Source organism: Bubalus kerabau, chromosome 1 (assembly GCF_029407905.1).
Source record: "Bubalus kerabau isolate K-KA32 ecotype Philippines breed swamp buffalo chromosome 1, PCC_UOA_SB_1v2, whole genome shotgun sequence".
Taxonomy (NCBI): Eukaryota; Metazoa; Chordata; class Mammalia; order Artiodactyla; family Bovidae; genus Bubalus; species Bubalus kerabau.
The window spans coordinates 18,613,861-18,637,250 of record NC_073624.1 but is presented as its reverse complement, the minus strand read 5'-3'; the positions used below and the strand labels follow the sequence as shown (position 1 = coordinate 18,637,250).

General features: G+C 41.7%; 1 protein-coding gene across 1 annotated transcript in view; it reads left to right on the top strand.

Moving 5' to 3' along the window:
• The first annotated feature begins 2,701 nt into the window (after positions 1-2,701).
• Positions 2,702-23,390, top strand: part of LOC129644287 (antigen WC1.1-like) — a 61,642-nt gene continuing 40,953 nt past the window's right edge. The window contains exons 1-2 of the mRNA XM_055569860.1: positions 2,702-2,774; positions 12,282-12,611. Of these exons, the coding sequence (XP_055425835.1) occupies positions 2,702-2,774; positions 12,282-12,611 (403 nt within the window). The remainder of the gene's footprint in view (positions 2,775-12,281; positions 12,612-23,390) is intronic.

Here is a 23,390-nt window from a genome sequence, read left to right as displayed (position 1 = left end):
CAAGTATAACTCTTCTTTTACAGACAAAGCCACTATACAGAGAGTGTAAGGATCCTGTTCAAGGTCACACACATGATATGTGGCTGAGCTCTGAGTCAGGCCAGGCAGACTGGTTCCTGAGCCTGTTCTCCTGACCCCTGAAGTTCACATGGATGCAGCTGGGTTAATGTCCTCCCTAAAGCTTCCCTCCTTGAAATCTTGGATGAGATGGGACACTGAAATTTCCTTATGTGTCAGAGAAGATAAACCTTCATCAGAGGGTGAGTTGGTCCATGTTGACCTGCATCCCCAGCTCTGGGGTACAGGGTGCTGCCTAGACACAACCTGCCAGCCCTGGGTTAACCCCTCCTTCCAGCCCACTCCATCCTTATAACAGGGTATGGAGTCCACAACAGTATTTCTCTTGTGAGATCTCAATCCCGAGGTGAGACCATGTGTACCTGGTTCACTAAACACATCCCTGTGTCATCCTGTGGGAGGAATGACTGGACTCTAGGAAGCACGTCCTGTGTTCTAGGTGTTTGTCTGGTGGTTTCTGGTGATGGTGCAGAGACTGTAACTGGGTAAGGAATTGTGACTCTGGGACCCAGGGGGAGTACAGCATCGACTCTAGTGACTGAGCAGATCCTGTTCCTACTCCAGTCCCTGAGTTTGTATTCTGGTTTTGATATTTATAATCAGTTATTATCACTACTGTTTTAAGCATCCAGAGGAGATGGGGTTCATGTACAGATGGAGGCTTGGAAGTCAGAGGAACACAGGGCAAATAAGTGACTATTGTAAAATAATGGATTAATATTAGCATATTTAAAGGGAGAAAAGCATATGTTCAATTGACCTTTCTCCCTTTTCATTTACCTGAGTCTCAAGGACAGAGAAGCTGTGTCTGCTGACCAGGATGAGGTGTTCTCCCAGTGGGGATGTGACAGGGCTGTGGACTGGTCCACAGCTGCCCTCATGTGTGGGAGGGGGAGGGTGTGAAGCCGTTTCTGAGCTCTGGTGGGGACTCTGGGGCATGTGTGTCACAGGTGGATCCTTCCCACATTTGTGCTGAAATGATGAGAGTCAGGGTGACGGGTCCTCAGGGTGGGTTTGTGTGGACCACAGAGGGGCATCATGGGGATCTTGAGCCTGAGGGAGTATGAGGAATGAAGGCAGTATGTTAGTGACCTTGAATTTCAATGGGGGAGCTCTATCTTGCATCACTTATGGCCCTACTCTGTCTCTATATTCATCCCTGGGCTACTTTCTGGAGAGCATCTGGGAGCTTCTCTGATCAGTGGAAACAGAACAAGGCAGCAATGGCCACACTGGACATCAGACCCTTCTGCTTGGCTCTGTGCACCCAATCTACCTGGGCTTCCAATCTTGCTGCCACCTTTCCTCTTAGACTAGAATGAATGAACCCTCTTCTGTTTTCTGCTTCACTCGCCTCTTCTTTGCCCCTTGCATGCAGCCACTGTGCAGCAGAATACTTTCTATTTATCCTTCTGTCTGGGGGCAGTTGTTTTAAACTATATTTTACATCTTCTTTAGTTATGGCTTATAATACAAGGGTGTTCTGAATCCTATAAAACCAAACTCTCAATATGCAAAGAGGGACAATGTGAAGTTTTTGTCTTTCTAAGTTATCTTTCTAAGTTATATATTTTCTTCTCTTAGATCCCCAAATCCTATTTTGGCAGGCTAGAGTTGAATGATAACTCCTACTTTCTCTTTGTTTCCTGTAACAGCAATCTCTTTCTCTCTTGAAGCATCATTTGTTGACTAGCTGAAAGGGATATTTCACATAAAATTAATGCAATAAAGGGAAAGGGACTTAGCATGTCTGAAAATCCCTTATAGGGCTTCCCAGGTGGCTCAGCAATAAAGAACCTGCCTGCCAATTCAGGAGACGCAGGAGACGTGGGTTCGATGCCTGGGTTGAGACAATCTGCTCAAGAAGGAAATGGCAACCCACTCCAATATTCTTGCCTAGGAAATCCTGTGGACAGAGGAGCCTTGCGGGTTACAGTCCAGGGGTCACAAAAAGTAGGACACAACTGAGCATATATGCACCTTCTTTGGGACCCAGTCTCCAGATCATTCTGCGAGGAGAAGACCTGCAATCTCATGCACTCAACTTAATGGTTCCCTCCCCACCTTCTCCACGGTCACCTGTGAATTCCTGAAATCCTTGTCCTCATTGTCTGCTGGCCTGAGAAATGTTCTTGTGCTTGAAGCTTTCTTGTAGTACTCTGCTTGATCCTGAGCTCAGTGCTGGGGAAGATCAATGCTTGATACCACCAGTTATTCTCCGTGTTCCAGTGAATTCCACAACCCAACACTGCAAGATCTTACAGTTCTTGGGGATTGGCCAAGGTAATCAGAGGAAAGAATGGTGCACATAGTTTTTGATGTGACTTTTCTACTCCAGCCCTGGTCAGGGGGCCCTGCTCTCAGGACCACGGAAGCAGGAGGTCAAAGGACCGTGTTGCTCATATAAGGAGATGTTGAAGATTCAGAAGCTCATTGGTGTCTGAGCTGCAGAAAGTGGCAGATGCAGCCTCCAATAGTGCCTGAAATGGTGAGAGGTGTCGCTATTGGCTCCCAGGAGGGAGGGTGTAAGGGGTGGTCTATATATACCCCGGTCGGCACCCTGACGCCTCCTCACAGGCTGATCCTGAAGCTGGGACTGTGACCTTGAGGACGTGGGGTCAGGATGGCTCTGGGCAGACACGTCTCCCTGCAGGGACTCTGTGTCCTCCTCCTCGGCACCGTGGTGGGTGGTCAAGGTAAGAGCTGCCCCTCTGCCCTGGGTCCACACCAGGCAGTGCACGCCTTGGTGAAGGGAAAGGTGTCTGTAGCTGTGGAGCTGAGCCTCAGTGTTTTTGACCAAAAAGGAGCCACGCTGACTGTGAATACTTGTCCGTCTCCTCTGGGGGGTCCACTGCTAGTTGTGGCAGATTTTACAGAGCAGTGAGGTTTGCTCTGGACCGAGCTGGGTCAGCCTGAGTCCCCTCCACTCCCTCAGGGAGCTTCTAGGGCCCAGTGGCACCCAGTGTGTGGAAGCTCCAGCGACTGACCTCAGCTGGAACTCTGAGCTGTTCCCACACTCTCCACGTGCCTGGTGTGTGAGCACTGCCCCTGGGTCCCCATGTTTCCTGTGTGTATGCTCCTGTAGGCTCTGTGTTTGTGTTTGTGTGTGTGTGTGTGATGGTGAGGAGTGTGTGTGTGAGTGGGTGAGTGAGGAGTGTGTGAGGTTGTGTGTGTGTGGAGTGTGTGTGTGTGTGATTGTGAGGCATGTGTGAGGGTGTGTGAGGAGTGTGTGAGGGTATGTGTGTGTGGAGTGTGTGTGAGAGTATGTGTGTGTGAGGAGTGAGTGAGGAATTTGTGTGTGTGTGTGTGTGGAGTCGGAGTGTATGAGGAGTTTGTGTGTATGTGTGTGTGTGAGGAGTGTGTGGATCCTGTCTCTGTGAAAGGAACGGAGCTGATGAGCAGGGACTGAGTCCATTGGTCTGTGAAGCACACAGGGTCCCACAGGGCTGGGTGTCCTGGCCACTGCGTGTAACCAGATCAGAGAAAATGGTGCACCTGCCTGCCTCTCTCTGGCTCCTCTCTCCCCATCCCCCAGGCTCCCCTCTGCTTGTTGCTGTGTCTGCCCAGCACTGGGCTCTGTGAGAGGCTCTGTCTGCTTACCTCACCTGTCCCCACCAGGTGTCCATTACAGAGCAGAAGCCCACCGCCAGGAGAGGGGACCTCTTGTCTGTAGAGATCAGTTGATGTGCAGCCGCAGGTGTCTAAGTTCCCTAGTCTCTGCCCCGGTCCCTGTGACATTTCCTGATGTGCTGGGGCCCTGGGATGGTCCTTTCCCCTCCCAGGATCTGCTGTGACTCTGTAGGGAGCACTTTCTGCCTTGAGCCCTCTCCTGTTCCTCCCTGGAGCTGGTTTCCCCTGAGTGAGAGGACAGTAGGCGCCAGGGCTGGGGCTGTGGAGAATCTGGTCTCCAGCCTGGAGAAGGCAGCTTTCTCAAAACATTTTATGTTTTGATCTGGCTGAGACTCCATGCAGCCCTATCTCGTCTCAGAGCTCACTGTCATCCCCTAGACCTCAGCCTTGAGTCCACAGCTCTCCTTGGGAAGTCCCCTCCCTCCCCATCTCTGCTCCTTGAGTGCTGGGCAGGTGCTGGTGAAACGTCTCCTTCTGAGGGCTCTGGAGGTCAGAGGTGGGTTTTGGTCGCACAAGGGGGAGATGATGGATGTTTTGATGCGTGGCCCCCTCCTCTTACAAGAAAAATTGTAGGAAATTTCATCAGTTGTTTTTTAAGAAGCAAGAATAGTTCACCAAAGCAAGCACTATTTTCATTTTCTTTGAAACAACACCATTCAGAGTTGTCCTATAACATTTTATTCTCCTACTTCATAGTTACAGTAGACTTGCTCCTTGTAGAATAATAGTCTTGGCCTTTCAGAGCACCTGATGATTTCTCACATGTTACAGGAATCTCCACCTTGAAATTCATGATGGGCATTGGCATAAATCTCTCAAATGCAATTGATGCCATTAGACACAAAAACGTGGATCCTCAGGATTAGATAATCTGGCATATATTGTTTTGTATACTGTTTTTACAATCCAGAATATATTTTGGGCATTTTTCTATATCATTAACTATTCTTTTACACACTAAAGCATTTTATTGTAGAATTAAAAAATACAGGCTATCACAGGGATAGTACTGAATTTTTTAACTGCCTCCAGCTATTTCACTATATGTAGAAATGCAATATGCTCACCTGACCGTCTGTATTGAACATTTAGTTGTTTTCAACATTTTTTTTGATATTATGAAAATGTTACTCTGAACTTCCCTGTGTTTAAATGTAGGGCCATCCATGACTGCTTCTCTTAATCATAACTAAGACTCCATGCTCCTAGTGCAAGGTCCCAGATTTGATCCCTGGTCAGGGAACTAGATTCCACATGTGGCAACTGAGAGTTCGCATGCTGCAGCTAAATATCCTGCATATGGCAACTAAGACCTAGGCAGTCAAATAAATAGATAAATAAACAAATATTTAAATGTTGGGAAAAAAAAGTGGAGTTGCTGCTTTATAGGCTGAGTACCTCTAAGGCTTTAAGGCTTTGTACCTATACCTTTACGGTTTTTGGTACATAGAGATTAATGCTTGCCAGAAATAGCTGCACTGAACTTTAGTTCTACAAATGGTGAATGAGAATGTTAGTTTCCACATAGCTTCACCAACTTTGTATTCTTACGAGGTTCTAAAATCTTAGCCAGTTTGGTAGGCAAATACTGGCATATATTAGCTAATTTAATCCTTCGTTTGTGAATTACTTTGCTGATTACATTTGTCCTTTTTACCTGGTGATGGCTATCGTTTTTGTCATGATTTGTATTGAAGCTCTTTATACTACTACTATCATCTACTGCAACAACCTACAGTGCACTTACTTATATGAACTCGTTTGAGCACACAGCAGTCCAACAAGCAGAATATATTTTTTATCCACCGAACGGATCACTGAGGCAAAGCAAAGTCACTTGCCCAAGATGAGTCAGTTGTAAGAAACAGAGGTAAGACTTGAAACCAAGCAGTTGGGGTGCAAGTCCCTGTCCTTTGAATTACATTATGTATAGACTGAAGACGCTTCCTTCAGTTTACTGTTTGATTTTTTTGGCTGTACCAAACCAGACCAGGAATCAAGCCTGTGTTACCTTCATTGGAAGTGCAGAGTCCTAATTGTTGGACCATCAGGGAAGTCCCTCACGGAAGTTTCTAATAACATTAATTTCCTGTTAAAATTTCCAGTTTTTGTTTCCACTTTCAGAGCCTTGTCAAGCATGTTCTTGCCCACCTCAAATTTAAATAAATTATTTTTATCTGCAATAATTTTATGAATATATTTAAATGTGTAAATACTAAATAATTGTGTAAGTTATTTTATATATGATATGATATTCTACCTAATTTTATTTTTCCCAATGTCATTCCTGAATTATTTCTTTTTCTTTTCTTACTGATTTGAATGCCATAAATGTGCTAAATTATATCATTTCCATACCTTCTTTTCAGAATTTATTTAGACTTTCATTGCACAAATGTTTATTGATTTAAAGATCGGTTTGTGGGGCATTCAATCCATACCCTTTGCAATTCACCAGATGCTGAGGCCCTAATGATGGTGAATAAAGCTCCCTAGTCCATATTAACTGATAGTCTAGTGAAGCTGGACACTAAAACTAGAAATTATAATAAACTCAGATAAGTGTCATCAGTGGGGACCCCAGCAGGGTGTTTTTTTTTTTTTTTTCCCAATGAGTTGGCTCTTCTCATCAAGTGGCCAAAGTACTGGAGCTTCAACTTCAGTATCAGTCCTTCCAATGAATATTTAGGGTTCATTTCTTTTAGGATTGACTGGTTCGATTTCCTGACAGTCCAAGGCACTCTCAAAACAAATGGAACCTAATTAACCTTAAAAGCTTCTGCACATCAAAGGAAACTATTAGCAAGGTGAAAAGACAGCCTTCAGAATGGGAGAAGATAATAGCAAATGAAGCAACTGACAAAAAACTAATCTCAAAAATATACAAGCAACTCCTACAGCTCAACTCCAGAAAAATAAATGACCCAATCAAAAAATGGGCCAAAGAACTAAATAGACATTTCTCCAAAGAAGACATACAGATGGCTAACAAACACATGAAAAGATGCTCAACATCACTCATTATCAGAGAAATGCAAATCAAAACCACTATGAGGTACCATTTCACACCAGTCAGAATGGCTGTGATCCAAAAGTCTACAAGTAATAAATGCTGGAGAGGGTGTGGAGAAAAGGGAACCCTCTTACACTGTTGGTGGGAATGCAAACTAGTACAGCCACTATGGAGAACAGTGTGGAGATTCCTTAAAAAACTGGAAATAGAACTGCCTTATGATCCAGCAATCCCACTGCTGGGCATACACACTGAGGAAACCAGAAGTGAAAGAGACACGTGTACCCCAATGTTCATCACAGCGCTGTTTATAATAGCCAGGACATGGAAGCAACCTAGATGTCCATCAGCGGATGAATGGATAAGAAAGCAGTGGTACATATACACAATGGAGTATTACTCAGCCATTAAAAAGAATACATTTGAATCAGTTCTAATGAGGTGGATGAAACTGGAGCCTATTATACAGAGTGAAGTAAGCCAGAAAGAAAAACACCAATACAGTATACTAATGCATATATATGGAATTTAGAAAGATGGTAGCAATAACCCTGTGTACAAGACAGCAAAAGAGACACTGATGTATAGAACAGTCTTATGGACTCTGAGAGAGAGGGAGAGGGTGGGAAGATTTGGGAGAATGGCATTGAAACATGTAAAATATCATGTATGAAATGAGTTGCCAGTCCAGGTTCGATGCACGATCCTGGATGCTTGGGGCTGGTGCACTGGGACGACCCAGAGGGATGGAATGGGGAGGGAGGAGGGAGGAGGGTTCAGGATGGGGAACACATGTATACCTGTGGCAGATTCATTTGGATATTTGGCAAAACTAATACAATTATGTAAAGTTTAAAAATAAAATAAAATTAAAAAAAAAAAAAAAGAATCTTCTCCAACACCACAGTTCAAAAGCATCAATTCTTCGGTGCTGCTTCCCTGGTGGTGCTAGTGGTAAAGGACCCGCCTGCCAATGCAGGAGACATAAGAGATGCAGTTTCGATCCCTGGGTTGGGAAGATCCCCTGAAGATGGAAATGACAATCCACTCCAGTATTCTTGCCTGGGGAATCCCATGGATAGAGAAACCTGGCAGGCTGTGGTCCAAAGGGTCACAAAGAGTTGGACACTACTGAAACGACTTAGCATGCATGCACGCAGCTTTCTTTATAGTTCAACTCTCACATCCATACTTGACCACAGGAAAAAACACAGCTTTGACTATATGGACTTTTGTTGGCAAAGTGATGTCTCTGTTTTTTAATACGCTGACTAGGTTTGTTATGACTTTTCTTCCAAAGAGCAAGTGTCTTTTAATTTCGTGGCTGCAGTCATTGTCCACAGGGATTTTGGAACCCAAGAAAATAAAATCTGTCACTACTTCCAATTTTTCCCCATTGGATTTAGTTCAGATGACCATTTCAAGTATTAAAAGCTGAGAAATATATTTCAAGCTCCCATTATTATTATTCCTATCTTTTTTTCCCTTGCATTGGCAAAAGTTTTTTTTCTCTATATATAGTTTTCTTATCTATTGTTTCCAGCTTTATTGGAAGGTGATCACCAAATAATAGGATATAAGTGAAAGGTGTACAGTATGATGACTTGAAATACATATGTATATATTCTCCAATGAAGACATACAGGTGTCCAAAAAACACATGAAAAGATGCTGAACATCACTAATTAACAGAGAAATGCAAATCAAAAGTACAATGAGGCATCACCTCACAACAGTCAGAATTGGCTATCATCAAAAATTCTACAAACGATAAATGCTGGGGATGGTGTGGAAAAAAAGGGACTCAACCAAGAGCAGACTCATTGGAGATGCTGGGAAACATTGAAGACAAGAGGAGAAGGAGGTGGCAGAGGAGGAGATGGTTAGATAGCATCACCAACTCGATAAACATGAATTTGAGCAAGCTTCAGGACATAGTAGAGGACAGGTGAGCCTGGAGTGTGTCAGTCCATGAATTCACAAAGAGTTAGACATGACTTAGCAACTGAACAACAACAAATAACTGATTCACTTTGCTGTACAGAGGAAATACGACATTGTAAGGCAACTATACTCCAATAAAAATTAATTTTAAAAGGATACAAATGAACTTATTTACAAAACAGAAGCAGACTTACAGATATCCAAAACAACTTATGGTTATACAAGGGGAAATGTTGGGAGTTGGGGAGAGGGATGAATCAGGAATTTGAAATTAACACCTTACTATATATATGATAAATAATCAACGTGGACCTACTGTATAGCACAGGGAAGTCTAATCAGTATTCTGTGATAAACTATAAGAGAAAAGAATCTAAAAAAGAAAGTTTATATGTATTAAAATATATAACCAAGTCACTTTACTGTACACCTGAAACTAACACAACATTGTAAATCAACTATACTTCAAAAATTAAAGTATTACAAAAGAAATACATATATATTTTGAAACTATTAGCATAATTAAGTTAGTTAATACATTTATCACATCACATAGTTGCTGTGTGTATGTTATGAGACCTTTTAAGATTGACTTTATTCAGTTCAGTTCAGTTCAGCTCAGTCCAGTCACTCAGTCATGTCCGACTCTTTGCAACCCCATGAATCGCAGCACGCCAGGCCTCCCTGTCCATCACCAACTCCCAGAGTTCACCCAGACTCACGTCCATCGAGTCAGTGATGCCATCCAGCCATCTCGTCCTGTCGTCCCCTTCCTCTCATGCCCCAAATCCTTCCCAGTGTTAGGGTCTTTTCCGATGAGTCAACTCTTTGCATGAGGTGGTCAAAGTATTGGAGTTTCAGCTTCAACATTAGTCCTTCCAATGAACACCCAGGACTGATCTCCTTTAGGATGGACTGGTTGGATCTTCTTGCAGTCCAAGGGACTCTCAAGAGTCTTCTCCAGCACAACAGTTCAAAAGCATCAGGTCTATAGATTACTTTGAGCAGTATAGACATTTTAGCACTATTAATTCTAAATTAATTAGACCTTTGTAGGCAAAGTAATGTCTCTGCTTTTAAATATACTATCTAGGTTGGTCATAACTTTCTTTCCAAGGAGTAGGTGTCTTTTAATTTCATGGCTTCAATCACCATCTGCAGTGGTTTTAGAGCCCCCCAAAATAAAGTCTGACACTCTTTCCACTGTTTCCCCATCTATTTGCCATGAAGTGATGGGACCAGATGCCATGACCTTAGTTTTGTGAATGTTCTGAATGTTGAGCTTTAAGTCAACTTTTTCACTGTCCTCTTTCACTTTCATCAAGAGGCTTTTTAGTTCCTCTTCACTTTCTGCCATAAGGGTGGTATTGTCTGCTATTGATACTTCTCCCAGCAAATTTGATTCCACCTCGTGCTTCTTCCAGCCCAGTGTTTCTCATGATGTACTCTGCATATAAGTTAAATAAGCAGGGTGACAATATACAGCCTTGACATACTCCTTTTCCTATTTGGAACCAGTCTGTTGTTCCAGTTCTAACTGTTGCTTCCTGACCTGCATATATGTTTCTCAAGAGACAGGTCAGATGGTCTGGTGTTCCCATCTCTTTAAGAATTTTCCACAGTTTATTGTGAGCCACACAGTCAAAGGCTTTGGCATAGTCAATAGAGCAGAAATAAAACAGAGAGAGATAGGTCACCAAAGGGAAACCAGAGTTGCCGGGGACCAGCCCCGGCTGATCCAGGGTATTCGAAGGAGAGACGGCTAGCTGAGGGTCAGGGAACAACTGCTTAATTACACTTTAATTAAGGATACAAAGAGTAATAAAATAAGGATAGCTCAGTGAGGAAATTCAGTGGAGAAAAGCGGCTGAAATAAGGATAGCTCAGTAGGAAAATTCAGTGGAGAAAAGAGGCTGAGTAGCTTGGTTTACGCGGGAGACCAATAAAACTTCAAGACAAGAAGTTTGCACCACTTACGTAGGCCACAGGCGTCCTTCCGTTCTCCCGAAGGAGAGGAGACACTGAGGCCTCCCCGGTCGGATCTTAGAAGCCCAGGCATAATTAGCAAGCATGGCGGGTTCCGCGCTCCAGATGGAGACTCAGCCGGAAGTTGAAAGAGAGAGCGACATGGGGAGACCAAGTTTCAGTAAACAAGGCCCGCAGTTTATTTTCCAAAGTAGTTTTTATACCTTAAGTTATGCATAGAGGATAATGGGGGAAGGGGTGGAGTCATGCAAGGACAGCAGTTCCTGGTTCTAATCTAAGCCAGGCTTTCAAACTTATCATATGCAAAAGTTCAGGTGATTGACATCATCTTCTGGCCCGGAGGCCTGTTAACATTTTAAGAAACTTATTTTTCTCTAAAGGTGATTATTCCAAAGTCAGGCGCCAGCCTTCCAAAAAGCATTGGACAAAGCTGCATTTTACATTTCTATACACCCATTATATCAATCAATACACTGCCAAGGACACAGTAGGTAAGGAGTATGGAGACTTAGCAGCAAACATTGGCCCAACAAGTGAAAAACCCTTCACCAATACAATTTCTAATCAATCTTTTAACTACTCAAAGGAATCTGTGTTTAGGCAGTTTAGAACATCTCCTGCCTCTCACAGTTGGGAGGCTCTGAACAATCACATGTGGCCGGAAAAACCTATTCAGGCAGGCTAGAGGATTTCCAAAGGAGTTTGTAGGTTGAAACACTGTCACATCCAAGAATTATTAACTGGAGCTGTAAGCTAACTCTTTTTTCAGAGAGAGGTAGTGGGAGACAGCCCCCCGTGTAAAGTCAGAGGTGTAGGTGAAAGCACAAAGCAGAAAGTAGGCAGACTCTGGTTTTGGGGGTAGATGCTCGAGAATTTCCAGGGGGACTCCTGAGGCTCGATCCCGCCTTTGCGTATGCCGAGCCTCCTTCCTCATGACCTTTGTCATGGGCGGAGTTCCTCACGCTGGCTCCAGGCAGTGATAGAATTCCAGTTGAGCTATTACAGATCCTCACTCAATATGCAATATGCCGGCTCCCGGCACAGAGTCATCTTGAAATCTAATCACTTAAGTGACATCTTATCACTTTTGCCAAATTCCATTTGTTATGTGCATGTTACTAGATACATTCAAGTGTGGGGATTACACAAGGATATGAACACCAGGTGACAGGAACGATCAGGACACTGTAGAGCCTGTTGCCTGAGCCCTCTGTTCCTGAGCTGGAAGAGATGCTCCCTATGGACAGGGAAGGAGAGGGAGGATTCCTCCCTGGATCCCGGGCCATGAGCTGTAACTGAGACAGGGAAGCTGGGCCCTAGGCGCCTTGGGCACATCTACAGGGAGGGCAGCATCCAGAGTCTCTGGAGGCCTGTCCTCGGTGGTGTCCCTGGAGCTGGTTCTACAGGCTCCTGAGAAACACCTGGTGCCTGCCTTCCTGCTCCAGGTTCAGTGATGGAACATTGGGGGCTTAGAGTTGACCATGTGGGAATATTTATACCATAAAAGTCATCAAATGCAGGGATTTTTTTTTCCCCTCAGAGAGATTTTTTTTTTTTTTAATACTTACCAGCACGCCACTGCAATTTCTCTTAAAATCTCTCCTCTGGTCTGTGTCTGTCTCTCTTGCAGTTTTGGAGCTGAGGCTGAAGGACGGAGCCCACCGCTGTGAGGGGAGAGTGGAAATGAAGTACAAAGGAGAATGGGGCACAGTGTATATTGAGTACTGGCTCATAGAATCTGTAGAAGAGGTGTGCAGACAACTGGAATGTGGAGTTGCCATTGATGCTCCCAGAGGGTCTTATTTTGGACCAAGACTTGGCCCCATTTGGTTTTTATATGTTTCTTGTGAGAGTAGAGAGGTTGAATCAACTTTGAGTCTCTCTGAGTGTGTTCATATTGATTTTAAAAACTATAATGACACCTTCTCTCATGACCAGGATATTGGAGCAGTCTGCTCAGGTAAGGCCTGTCTGATCTGGGAGGGGTTCCCAGTAGGAAACACCTCTGTCTCATTCACGGAATGACCATGGGGAAACCAGATCACATGCTTTAGAGCACCCTTCGGGGAAGACTCTGGTCACACTTGATTCTTAGAGCATTAGGTTCTCAAAGGGATTAAGGGTTTGCTTGGCCCTGGACAGTAAAAACTTCAGACTTGTGGACAGCTGGACCCTTCAGATCTCTGTGATGTGTCATAAGAGGCGGGGAGGTGAGGTCAAATGTTACAAACAGGTACAACTGCTGGGTTATACTTTTATAAAATGATGTGACAGATTAGTTTCATCATGATTGTTTTTTATTCTATTGAGATGGCCAGTCAGGTTTGGCCACAAGAGAGGGCATAAGAGAGGGCAAGCATAGTTTATTACACTCTCTGGTCTTAAAGAAACAGAGTCACCAGAGGTATGAAGGGATCATATCAGGGAGGCTGCAAGGAGGTTGACTCAACAAAGCATGAGAAGCCAAAAGAGAGAGTGAAGACACATGGAGAAGTGACAACACCTGGAGTCAGGGTGCAACACAAGGAAAAGGCATGAGAGGATTTCAGTGGTGCATTTGAAGGTCCTAGGTCACAGTCAGGGCAAGAAGGAGTTTTTGTGGCAGGAGCTAGTCTCATCACCTGGCCACCTCGGTGGGGAGCTCACATTCTGTTTGTGGGGTTGTTGAAGGAGAACCAAAATATGAAGCTTGGAAATTAACAGCACAGTAGCTGACGCACATAAAGTGTAACAGTCAGTGAGGCTAATAGGACCTGAAGTGACTCATGAGAAGTGCTCAGTGCTAAGCACATTGGATTGTGCCAAGATGGAGACAGTAAAGATAGCAGTGAGACTAGGGTATGAGTAGGTGGTCAGTTTCCAGTGGTTATTTCAATGGTGGAAGATCTAGATGCTTTACACATTAATCCCATCAGACCAGGTGGACTAGAGGAAAAGTCAGATATCATAGTGAATTCCTAATGTAGGTAGTTGAGTCTTTAAAAATGGTCAGCCATCTGGTGGGTGAGACAGGGGGAGACCTGAGAATATTTGCAGTACATTTCTAGCAGCTCATGGCTAATCAGCTCTTTTGGGGAAGATCACCGGAAAAGTGACTTTTCCAGTCTCACCCTCAGAAGATCTTTGATGATACTAGTTGAGATCCCTAAGAAAAGAATTACTTTCATTTTAAGCTACTTTATTGAGGTATGACTGACATACAAAAAGCTGTATATATTTAATGAATACAACTTAGAACTTTGGGAGGTAAGTATACATCTGTGAAATCATTACCATGATTGATGCAAAAACATATTTATCACTGCAAATGTTTTCTTCTGTTATTATTATTAAAAATAATTAGTTTCAAGGGGCATTTGAGTTTCAGATAGGAATTTTTTGTTTTAAGAAAATTTGTTTTCTGGCATTTCAAGTAACATTTCTATTGTCATGATGCCCGAATCATGGTTTCAACTGCAGATAAACTTGTGGAAACACTACATGGGTTTCCACCTTATTCTGATAAATCAGCATCTGAGTAAAAATGCAGTGTGTGGTGCTGTAAGTTTATGTGATGTTGGAGCTCCTAATGTTACTGTTTTGAGAAAATCAATTTTTCAATATTAATTTCAGTTAGGATACACTTAAAAATTAACAGGGTGATATGGCATTTTAAACTTGATTATGGTTTTTACTCCCTAACGCTGCTCTAATTTAGACTTTCACATGTTTATGAACTGTTCCAGTTTTTTTGTGCTAATCTCTTTGTCAGTTTCTTCCCTCTGGTCCATCCCTTCTATATTTTCAGAAACATGTTTTAGTGAAGGCAGGTCAAAGTGGTGACACAGGAGAAGTAAGAAGAGAATAGCATGTCTGTTCCAATTCTCTAATTGAAACTGAAGTCTTGGAGTTTTTTCTCAGTTTTAGGAAAGTGGTGTGAAAGAGAATTTCACCCTCTTTATCAGATTGTTGAAAGTGAAGTACTGTTTTTAGGATAAATCCAGAGTAGAAATCATTTCTGAGCTCTGTGGAAGAGCTGACATTGGAGGACTGCAATTTTCTTAATGGGAAGTTTTTAAGAAACTTCAGTTTTTTTCAGATTTTCCATTTTTTGTGCTTTCAGATATTGGTAGTTGTATTTTCAAGGAAAGACATGGCAAGGACCTAACAGACATGCTGCTGCTGCTGCTGCTAAGTTGCTTCAGTCGTGTCCAATTCTGTGCGACCCCATAGATGGCAGCCCCCCAGGCTCCCCCATCCCTGGGATTCTCCAGGCAAGAACACTGGAGTGGGTTGCCATTTCCTTCTCCAATGCATGAAAGTGAAAAGTGAAAGTGAAGTCGCTCAGTCGTGTCTGACTCTTAGCGACCCCATGGACTGCAGCCTACTAGGCTCCTCCGTCCATGGGATTTGCCAGGCAAGAATATTGGAGTGGGGTGCCATTGCTTTCTCCGAAGTGGGCCTTAGGAAGCATTAAGATGAAAAAAGCTAGTGAAGGTGATGGAATTCCAGCTGAGCTAGTTCAAATCCTAAAAGATGACGCTGTTAGAGTGCTGCACTCAATATGCCAGCAAATTTGGAAAACTCAGCAATGGAGTTTCACAGGACTGGAAAAGATCAGGTTGTTTTCATTTCATTCCCAAAGATGGACAATTCCAAGAAAGTTTAAAGTTCCATACAACTGCACTCATTTCATATGCTAGCAAGGTAATACTCAAAATCCTTCAAGCTAGGCTTCAACTGTACACGAACTGAGAACTTCCAGATGTACATGCTGGATTTAGAAAAGGAAGAGGAACCAGAGATCAGATTTCCAACATCTGTTGGATCATAGAAAAAGCAATTTAATTCCAGAAAAAAAATCTACTTCTGCTTTATTGACTATGATAAATCTTTTGATGTTGTGTGCATCACAACAAACTGTAGAAAATTCTTAAAAAGGTGGGAATATCAGACTACCTTACCTGTCAAGAAGTAGCAGTTAGAACCAAACATGGAACAATGGACTGGTTCAACACAGGAAAAGGAGTATGACAAGGCTGTATGTTGTCACCCGCTTATTTAATTTATATGCAGAGTACATCATGTGAGATGCTGGACTGGATGAAGCACAAGCTGGAATCAAGATATTCAGGAGAAATATCAACAACCTCAGATATGCAGATGTTATTGCTCTAGTGATAGAAAGTGAAGAGGAACTAAAGAACCCCTTGATGAAGGTGAAAGGAGGGTGAGAAAGCTGACTTAAAACACAACATTCAAAAACTAAGATCAGTTTATGGTCACATCACCCTGAACATGCCCGATATTGTTAAAAAACTAAGATCATGGCATCCAGTCCCATCACTTCATGGCAAATGTGCAGTGCTAAGTCGCTTCAGTTGTGTCCAACTCTGTGCAAACGTATGGACTGTAGCCTGCCAGGCTCCTCTGTTCATGGGATTTTCCAGGCAAGAATACTGAAGTGGGTTTCCATTTCCTCCTCCAGGGAATCTTCCCAGGATGGAAGGTAATCAAACCCACATCTCTTATGTCTACCTGCATTGGTAGGAAGGTTCTTTACCACTGGCATCACTTGGAAAGCAAATATATGGGGGAGAAATGGAAACAGTGGCAGATTTTATTTTCTTGGGCTCCAAAAGCACTGCAGACGGTGACTTCAACCATGAAATTAAAAGATGCTTGCTCCTTGGAAGAAAAGCTATGATAAACCTAGACAGCATATTAAAAAGCAGAAACATCACTTTGCTGACAAAGGTCAAAGCTATGTTTTTTTTCCAGTAGTCCAGTATGGATGTGAGAGTTGGACCATAAAGAAGACTGAGCACCAAAGAATTAATGTTTTTGAACTGTGGTGCTGGAGAAGACTTTTGAGAATCCCTTGGACAACAAGGAGATCAAACCAGTCAATCCTAAAGGAAATCAACCTTGAATATTCATTGAAAGGACTGATGCTGAAGCTGAAGTTGCAATACTTTGACCACCTGATGTGAAGAGCCAACTCATTGGACTAGACCCTGATGCTTGGAAAGACTGAGAGCAGGAGGAGAAGGGGGGCTACAGAGGATGAGATGGTTGGATGGCATCACTGACTCAATGGATATAAATCTGAGCAAACTCCAGAAGATAGTGAATGACAGGGAAGCCATGGGTGCTGCAGTCCACAGGGTCGCAGGTCCCAGAATGGATATGACTTAGCGACTGAACAACAATGTATCTTTTAAATATTGGTAAGATCTAAAGTGATAACCTCCCTTTCATTCTTTGCCGGGGTCCAGCCCCGGTGGATCCAGGGAATTCGAAGGGGAGACGGCATCGGCGAGGATCAGGAAACAATTGCTTAATTAAAAGTTAATTAAGGATATAAAGAGTGGTTAAATAAGGATAGCTCAGTGAGGAAATTCAGTGGAAAAAAGAGGCTGAAATAAGGATAGCTCAGTGAGGAAATTCAGTGGAGAAAAGAGGCTGAAATAAGGATAGCTCAGTGAGGAAATTCAGTGGAGAAAAGAGGCTGAATAATTCAGCCAGAAGGTGAGAGAAAGAACAACATGGGGAGACCAAGCTTCAGTGAACAAGGCCCGCACTTTATTTTCCAAAGTAGTTTTTATACCTTAAGTTATGGATAGAGGATAATGGGGGAAGGGGTAGAGTCATGCAGTAAGCCAGGCTTTCTTCCTGCAAACTTATCATATGCAAAAGTTTAGGTGATTTGCATCATCTTCTGGCCCCGAGGCCTGTTAACATTTTAAGACCCTTTCTTCAGAAAACTTATTTTTCTCTAAAGGTGATTAGTCAGGCGCCACCCTCCAAAAGCATTAAAGTTGCATTCCTATAGGGCAAAGGTGTGGTGGACTATAACAAGAAAAAGAATTAACTCAAGGGCCCAAGGTTACAAACATTAAAGCTACTACTTACACCAATTATATTAATCAATACACTGCCAGGAACACGGCAGGTAAGGGATATGGAGACGTAGCAGCAAACATTGGCCCAAGAAGTGAAAAACCCTTCACCAATACAATTTCTAATCAATCTTTTACCTGCTCAAAGGACTCTGTATTTAGACAGTTTAGAACATCTCATGCCTCTCACAGTTGGGAGGCTCTGAGCAATCACATGTGGCCGGAAAAACCTTTTCAGGCAGGCTAGAGGACTTCCAAAGGAGTTTGTAGGTTGAAACACTATCACACCCAGGAACTTTATTAACTGGAGCTGTAAGTTAACTCTTTTTTTCAGAGAGTGGTAGTGGGGGACAGCCCCCAGTCAAGTCAGAGGTGTAGGTGAGAGCACAAAGCAGAAAGTAGGCAGACTCTGGTTTTGGCGGTAGATGCTCAAGAATTTCCAGGGGGACTCCTGAGGCTCGATCCCACCTTTGCGTATGCCGAGCCTCCTTCCTCATGACCTTTGCCATGGGTGGAGCTCCTGCTCCCAGCATCTCCCCCTTTTTTATTTCTTAAAACATCCAGATGCAGCTCAGTCGCAAGCTTCTGAATGTTCTGCCAAAGAATCCTGACAATACAAGGAAGAATGATTATCAGAAGCAAAATTAAAGCACCAGCAGCGACATAACCAAGGATATTAGAATGTTTTTTCCTGAAATGAAGTTAGAGAAAGTGTGAAAAAAGTCATTAGCTGCTCCAGCGGTGGTAAAATCCAGTCAAGAGTGTTGCAGGGTCTGTATTTGATTATGAAGTTTCTCTAAGTCCAGGCCAATGTCAGAGCTGTTCCAAACACCTGAGATATGATTTTTTATTTTTTCCCATTCATAATCTGTCTCATTTACCTTTAAAGATGTCATGCATATCCACCAGTAATCAGCGTGGCATGACAGAGCCATTTTCACTTTTAAAGCCTGTAACTCAGTCCCAATATGCGTTATTGCCTCCTCCAAGGCATCTACCCTCATCTCCAACTTTTTATCTATAGCCTCCTGTGTTGCTAGAGTTAGTGAAACATTTTTAGACATGGTATCAACATATTGGGCAGTATGCACTTGTTGAGTCAATGATATTGCTGCTGCAGTAACAGAAGTAATTGCTGCTATTAAAGCTGATATTCCTAAAATAAGTAAGCCCACAAATCGCCCTTGTCGAATTAAATCTTGTAGTTGTTGTAATACAGCAAGACCAATAATTATCATATCAATAAGTGGTTACATCATAAGATAAGGTGGACATTGTAACACTACAAAGGAGCAAACATTATATTGAGGGTTTAAACAAGGCGAGAGCATACATTGTTCACAAGTCACTACATTGGGTCCACCAGTGAAAGTCATATGTACATTAAGTTTTCCAGAATCGTTGGTAAAGAGAAAAACATAAGGAGAGGGTAGACAAGCCAAAACAGAATAAGTAGAATTATTTTCTGGTTGGAGTTCGCGCTGCAGCAGCCCCGTTGGTCTCACTGGGATCTCAATGTTTATCTTGCCTCCCCTTCCGGCAGACTCCTCTTTTGTGATGGAAGCAATGGGGGAACCGGATGTCTGGGGGACTGCAACATGGCGAATCAGCCTGTCCCGGATCTAAATTGGAGAATCTGCTTCCTGTGGAAAAATACAAGCACATCCTCGACCACTAGTTAATAATGGGTCAAGACTCTTCCATTGTCCTGAGAGGAGGTCCTTCCATTTGACTAATGGTTTTGCATTCAATTGCTCCCGGCACCAATGGTGAAGCATTGCAGTAGTTCCGGCTGAATCAGTATTTAAAATATTTATTACGAAAAGAGCATGTTGCAAGATTTGGTGGGGAGAACTATACTTAAACTCCCCTTCTTTTAATTTTTGAATTTGGATTTTTAATGTTTGATGTGCTCTTTCCACAATGGCTTGTCCCTGTGGATTATAAGGGATGCCTGTATTATGTTTAATTTGAAACTTTATACAAAATTCCTGAAAAGACTTAGAAGTGTAAGCAGGAGCATTGTCAGTTTTCAGAGCTTTTGGCAGGCCCAAATATGAAAAACAAGTAAAGAGATGTTGTATTACATCTTTAATTGCGTCCCCTGTACGAGCAGTTGCAATAATAACATGAGAAAAGGTATCTACAGTTACATCAACGAAGGACAGTTTTCCAAATGAAGAGACATGAGTTACATGCATTTACCAGAGTACATTAGGTTTGAGACTGCGAGGATTAACTCCCATAGGTAGTGTAAGCAGCGTAAGCAAGAACGCGCAATCTCTCGAGCAGTCTCTCTGGGAATTTGGAATTGATATCTTATGGCAGTAGCATTTTGATGATGAAGTAAGTGAGAGGCTCTGGCCTCTTCAATCACAGTAGCCACTGTATTTCTGGGTAACAAGTCAGCCAAATCATTGAAGGCATTTAAAGAGCCGGGCAATCCGGAATGAGCCCGAATGCGTCCAATGAAAAATATTTTATTTCTTTTCCAAATTTGTTGCTGTAATTTAGTTAACAAATGAAATATGGTAGTTTTATTTTCAGGCAAAACCACAGTTTCAATGTGTGGAAACAACCTGACAATATACTGAGAATCAGAATAAAGGTTAAATTCCTCATCTGCAAACATAGCAAAAACCTCTATGGCTGCTGTTATTTCAGCTCTTTGAACTGAAATTTCTTGTGTTTCTAAAACCTTTTGGTGATTTCTAGTAACTATGGAGGCTTTACCGTTTGCTGACCTTTCAGTAAGAACTATTTGAGCATTTGGAATAGGAGATTGTTTACATCTGACAGGAAAAATAACTGGATGTCTGGATATAAAATTTAGCAAAACATGTGAGGGTAAATGATGCAAATTTTGACCACAATAATTTCCTATGGCAATCTGCCAATCTTAAAACATTAGAAGAGCATCAAGTTATTCCTTATTATATAGAATTACAATTTCTGATGGTTCTTTACCAAAAAATTCAATGCTCCGCTTTTTTCCTTTAATATAAAAGTAGCTATTAATCCTGGATAAGAAGCTGCTACCTTTTTAGTTTGAGCGGGAAGATGGACCCACTGTAGGGGGCCATTTTGCCATAAAACCAGTTTTTTGTCTGGCTACCCCAATTACACCTATGGGGGTTTTATGGCAAAGGAATTGTCAAGCAGTTGTCAATTTAATTTTTTAAATTTTTAAAATTTAATTTTAACAACATAAATTTAGAGATATGTTAATTTAGGTCTAATGTTTAGGTCTCTGTATAAATTTAAATAATAAATGTATAACCTCCTTATCTCATTTTGGTATACAGATATACCTAAATGCAAAGTGTATTTATATATGTATTTATATATGGCAACAAGTATAAACTTATTGACATATAATATATATAAATCAATATATTTGAATTAATCTTTATAATTAATATATTAATTAATGCATATTACAGCAATACAACATGTACACAGCTAATACCAACCAACACAGACCAATGTACTGCAATACATGCCACACATATATAATATAATTATACAGTATATAGAACATGTATCATCACAGCACATCAATCCATACCAATTAATATCAGCCACACACACATTATATTACTGCAATATATATTTAATTATACAGTATATATATATAATATGCATATATAGTATACATATTCATTTATATACAAATTAATTAAGTATACATTTATAAATAGAATTAGGTATACCTTTATTATATTTTATTTATACCCATACCTAATTAGGCAAACTGTAATTAAGCAAATATATTTATATTATGTATTTATAACAATATATAAAGTATTGTTAATTGTACCGCCTGTTGATAACTAAGAAATTGAGAAAACCCTTTTCTGAGTATTTTTTATTTGAGACAGCACGTCCTTCCCCCATAGGGTAAAGGGGAGCGTAGGAACTACATAGGGTTGGAAAGTTCCACAGGTATCCTCAAACTGCCAATCTAACATTTTTGAACTTTTAACTACTGTGGGGGCTTGAGGGCAAATGAAACAAAATTTGACCCCTGAAATCTATCAGGGCAACTTGCCAATCATCACTATTTTGTAAAAGACTTGCCGTTGATCCTTACTAAATGGAATTATTATATTTGCTACTTCTTTTCTAAAAAGTTCCACACTTCTTTTTTCTTCCTTTTATAATTAATTGTGCCACCAAGCTGGGATAAGATAAAACTATTTCTCTTGGGGTCACTGGTATGGAACCAATGGGCCTTTTTGTCACAAGCACCCTGTAGGTGTATGTTTTGTGGCAAGAATAATTTAATCTCATCTTTTGGTAATATTAATCCTAATTAACTGATCATTTAAAGTCTCATCTACTTTAACAAGAGCCGACTCTGTCTCATTAGTCAACTTTCTCTTAGAACTGGAATTAGGATCGCTTTTTAAGCAATCAAACAAAGGCTTTAAATCTGCAGTAGCCAGTTTTAAATGTGGGCATATCCAATTAATGTCCCCTAATAATTTTTGGAAATCATTTAAAGTTAGTAAACAATCTCTCTGCAGCTTCAAAGGGGCATTATCAGTTTTCAAAACTTTTGGCAGACCTAAATATGAGAAGCAAGTTAAGAAGTGTTGCATAACATCTTTATAAGCTTCTCCAGTTATCGTTTTATAACCTAAATCTGGTCTATAGCTTTTTAGATGACAAGAAACCATCTAATCTTTGTTTGAATACTTCCAGCAATGGGGAACTCACTACTCTTCAGGGTTTTAAACTCTCCCTCACCTTTTTCTCTACAGCATTCCCACCCCGTATACCACTTTCTCTAATCCCATCAACTCATTTTCAGTAGTATGTGTTGGCCAGGAGCTGGGTCAGTCTTTCCCAGCAATGTTAAGAGACGTCTGTTCCCGTGTCTAATAGCCCTGGCATTTTGTTTTCTTGAATTAAAAGATCTTTTAAAGGCCTTGGAGCTGTAATTTCCTGCACCCAAAAGACTAGATCACTAGATCTAAACGCTCTGTGGCTCTTAGATTGAGAAGTCAAGTTTTTTCCTGTCTGATAAGGTAAAAGCAAAAGCTGTGTTTACTCTTAGACCTTTATTAATTTGCACAGTTTTGGTAGATGGCGAGATCAAAACTTTAATTTCTCCAATATAATCAGAATCTACTACACCATACACCACCGAAATTTTTTGAAAAGAAAGCGAGCTACGCCCTAGCACAAATCCTACAATGCCCTCAGGCAGGGGTCCTTGTTTGAGCGCCACTTGCGGGGGTCCAGCCCTGGTGGATCCAGGGAATTCGAAGGGGAGACGGCATCGGCGAGGATCAGGAAACAATTGCTTAATTAAAAGTTAATTAAGGATATAAAGAGTGGTTAAATAAGGATAGCTCAGTGAGGAAATTCAGAGGAGAAAAGAGGCTGAATAATTCAGCCAGAAGGTGAGAGAAAAGAACAACATGGGGAGACCAAGCTTCAGTGAACAAGGCCCGCACTTTATTTTCCAAAGTAGTTTTTATACCTTAAGTTATGGATAGAGGATAATGGGGGAAGGGGTAGAGTCATGCAGTAAGCCAGGCTTTCTTCCTGCAAACTTATCATATGCAAAAGTTTAGGTGATTTGCATCATCTTCTGGCCCCGAGGCCTGTTAACATTTTAAGACCCTTTCTTCAGAAAACTTATTTTTCTCTAAAGGTGATTAGTCAGGCGCCACCCTCCAAAAGCATTAAAGTTGCATTCCTATAGGGCAAAGGTGTGGTGGACTATAACAAGAAAAAGAATTAACTCAAGGGCCCAAGGTTACAAACATTAAAGCTACTACTTACACCAATTATATTAATCAATACACTGCCAGGAACACGGCAGGTAAGGGATATGGAGACGTAGC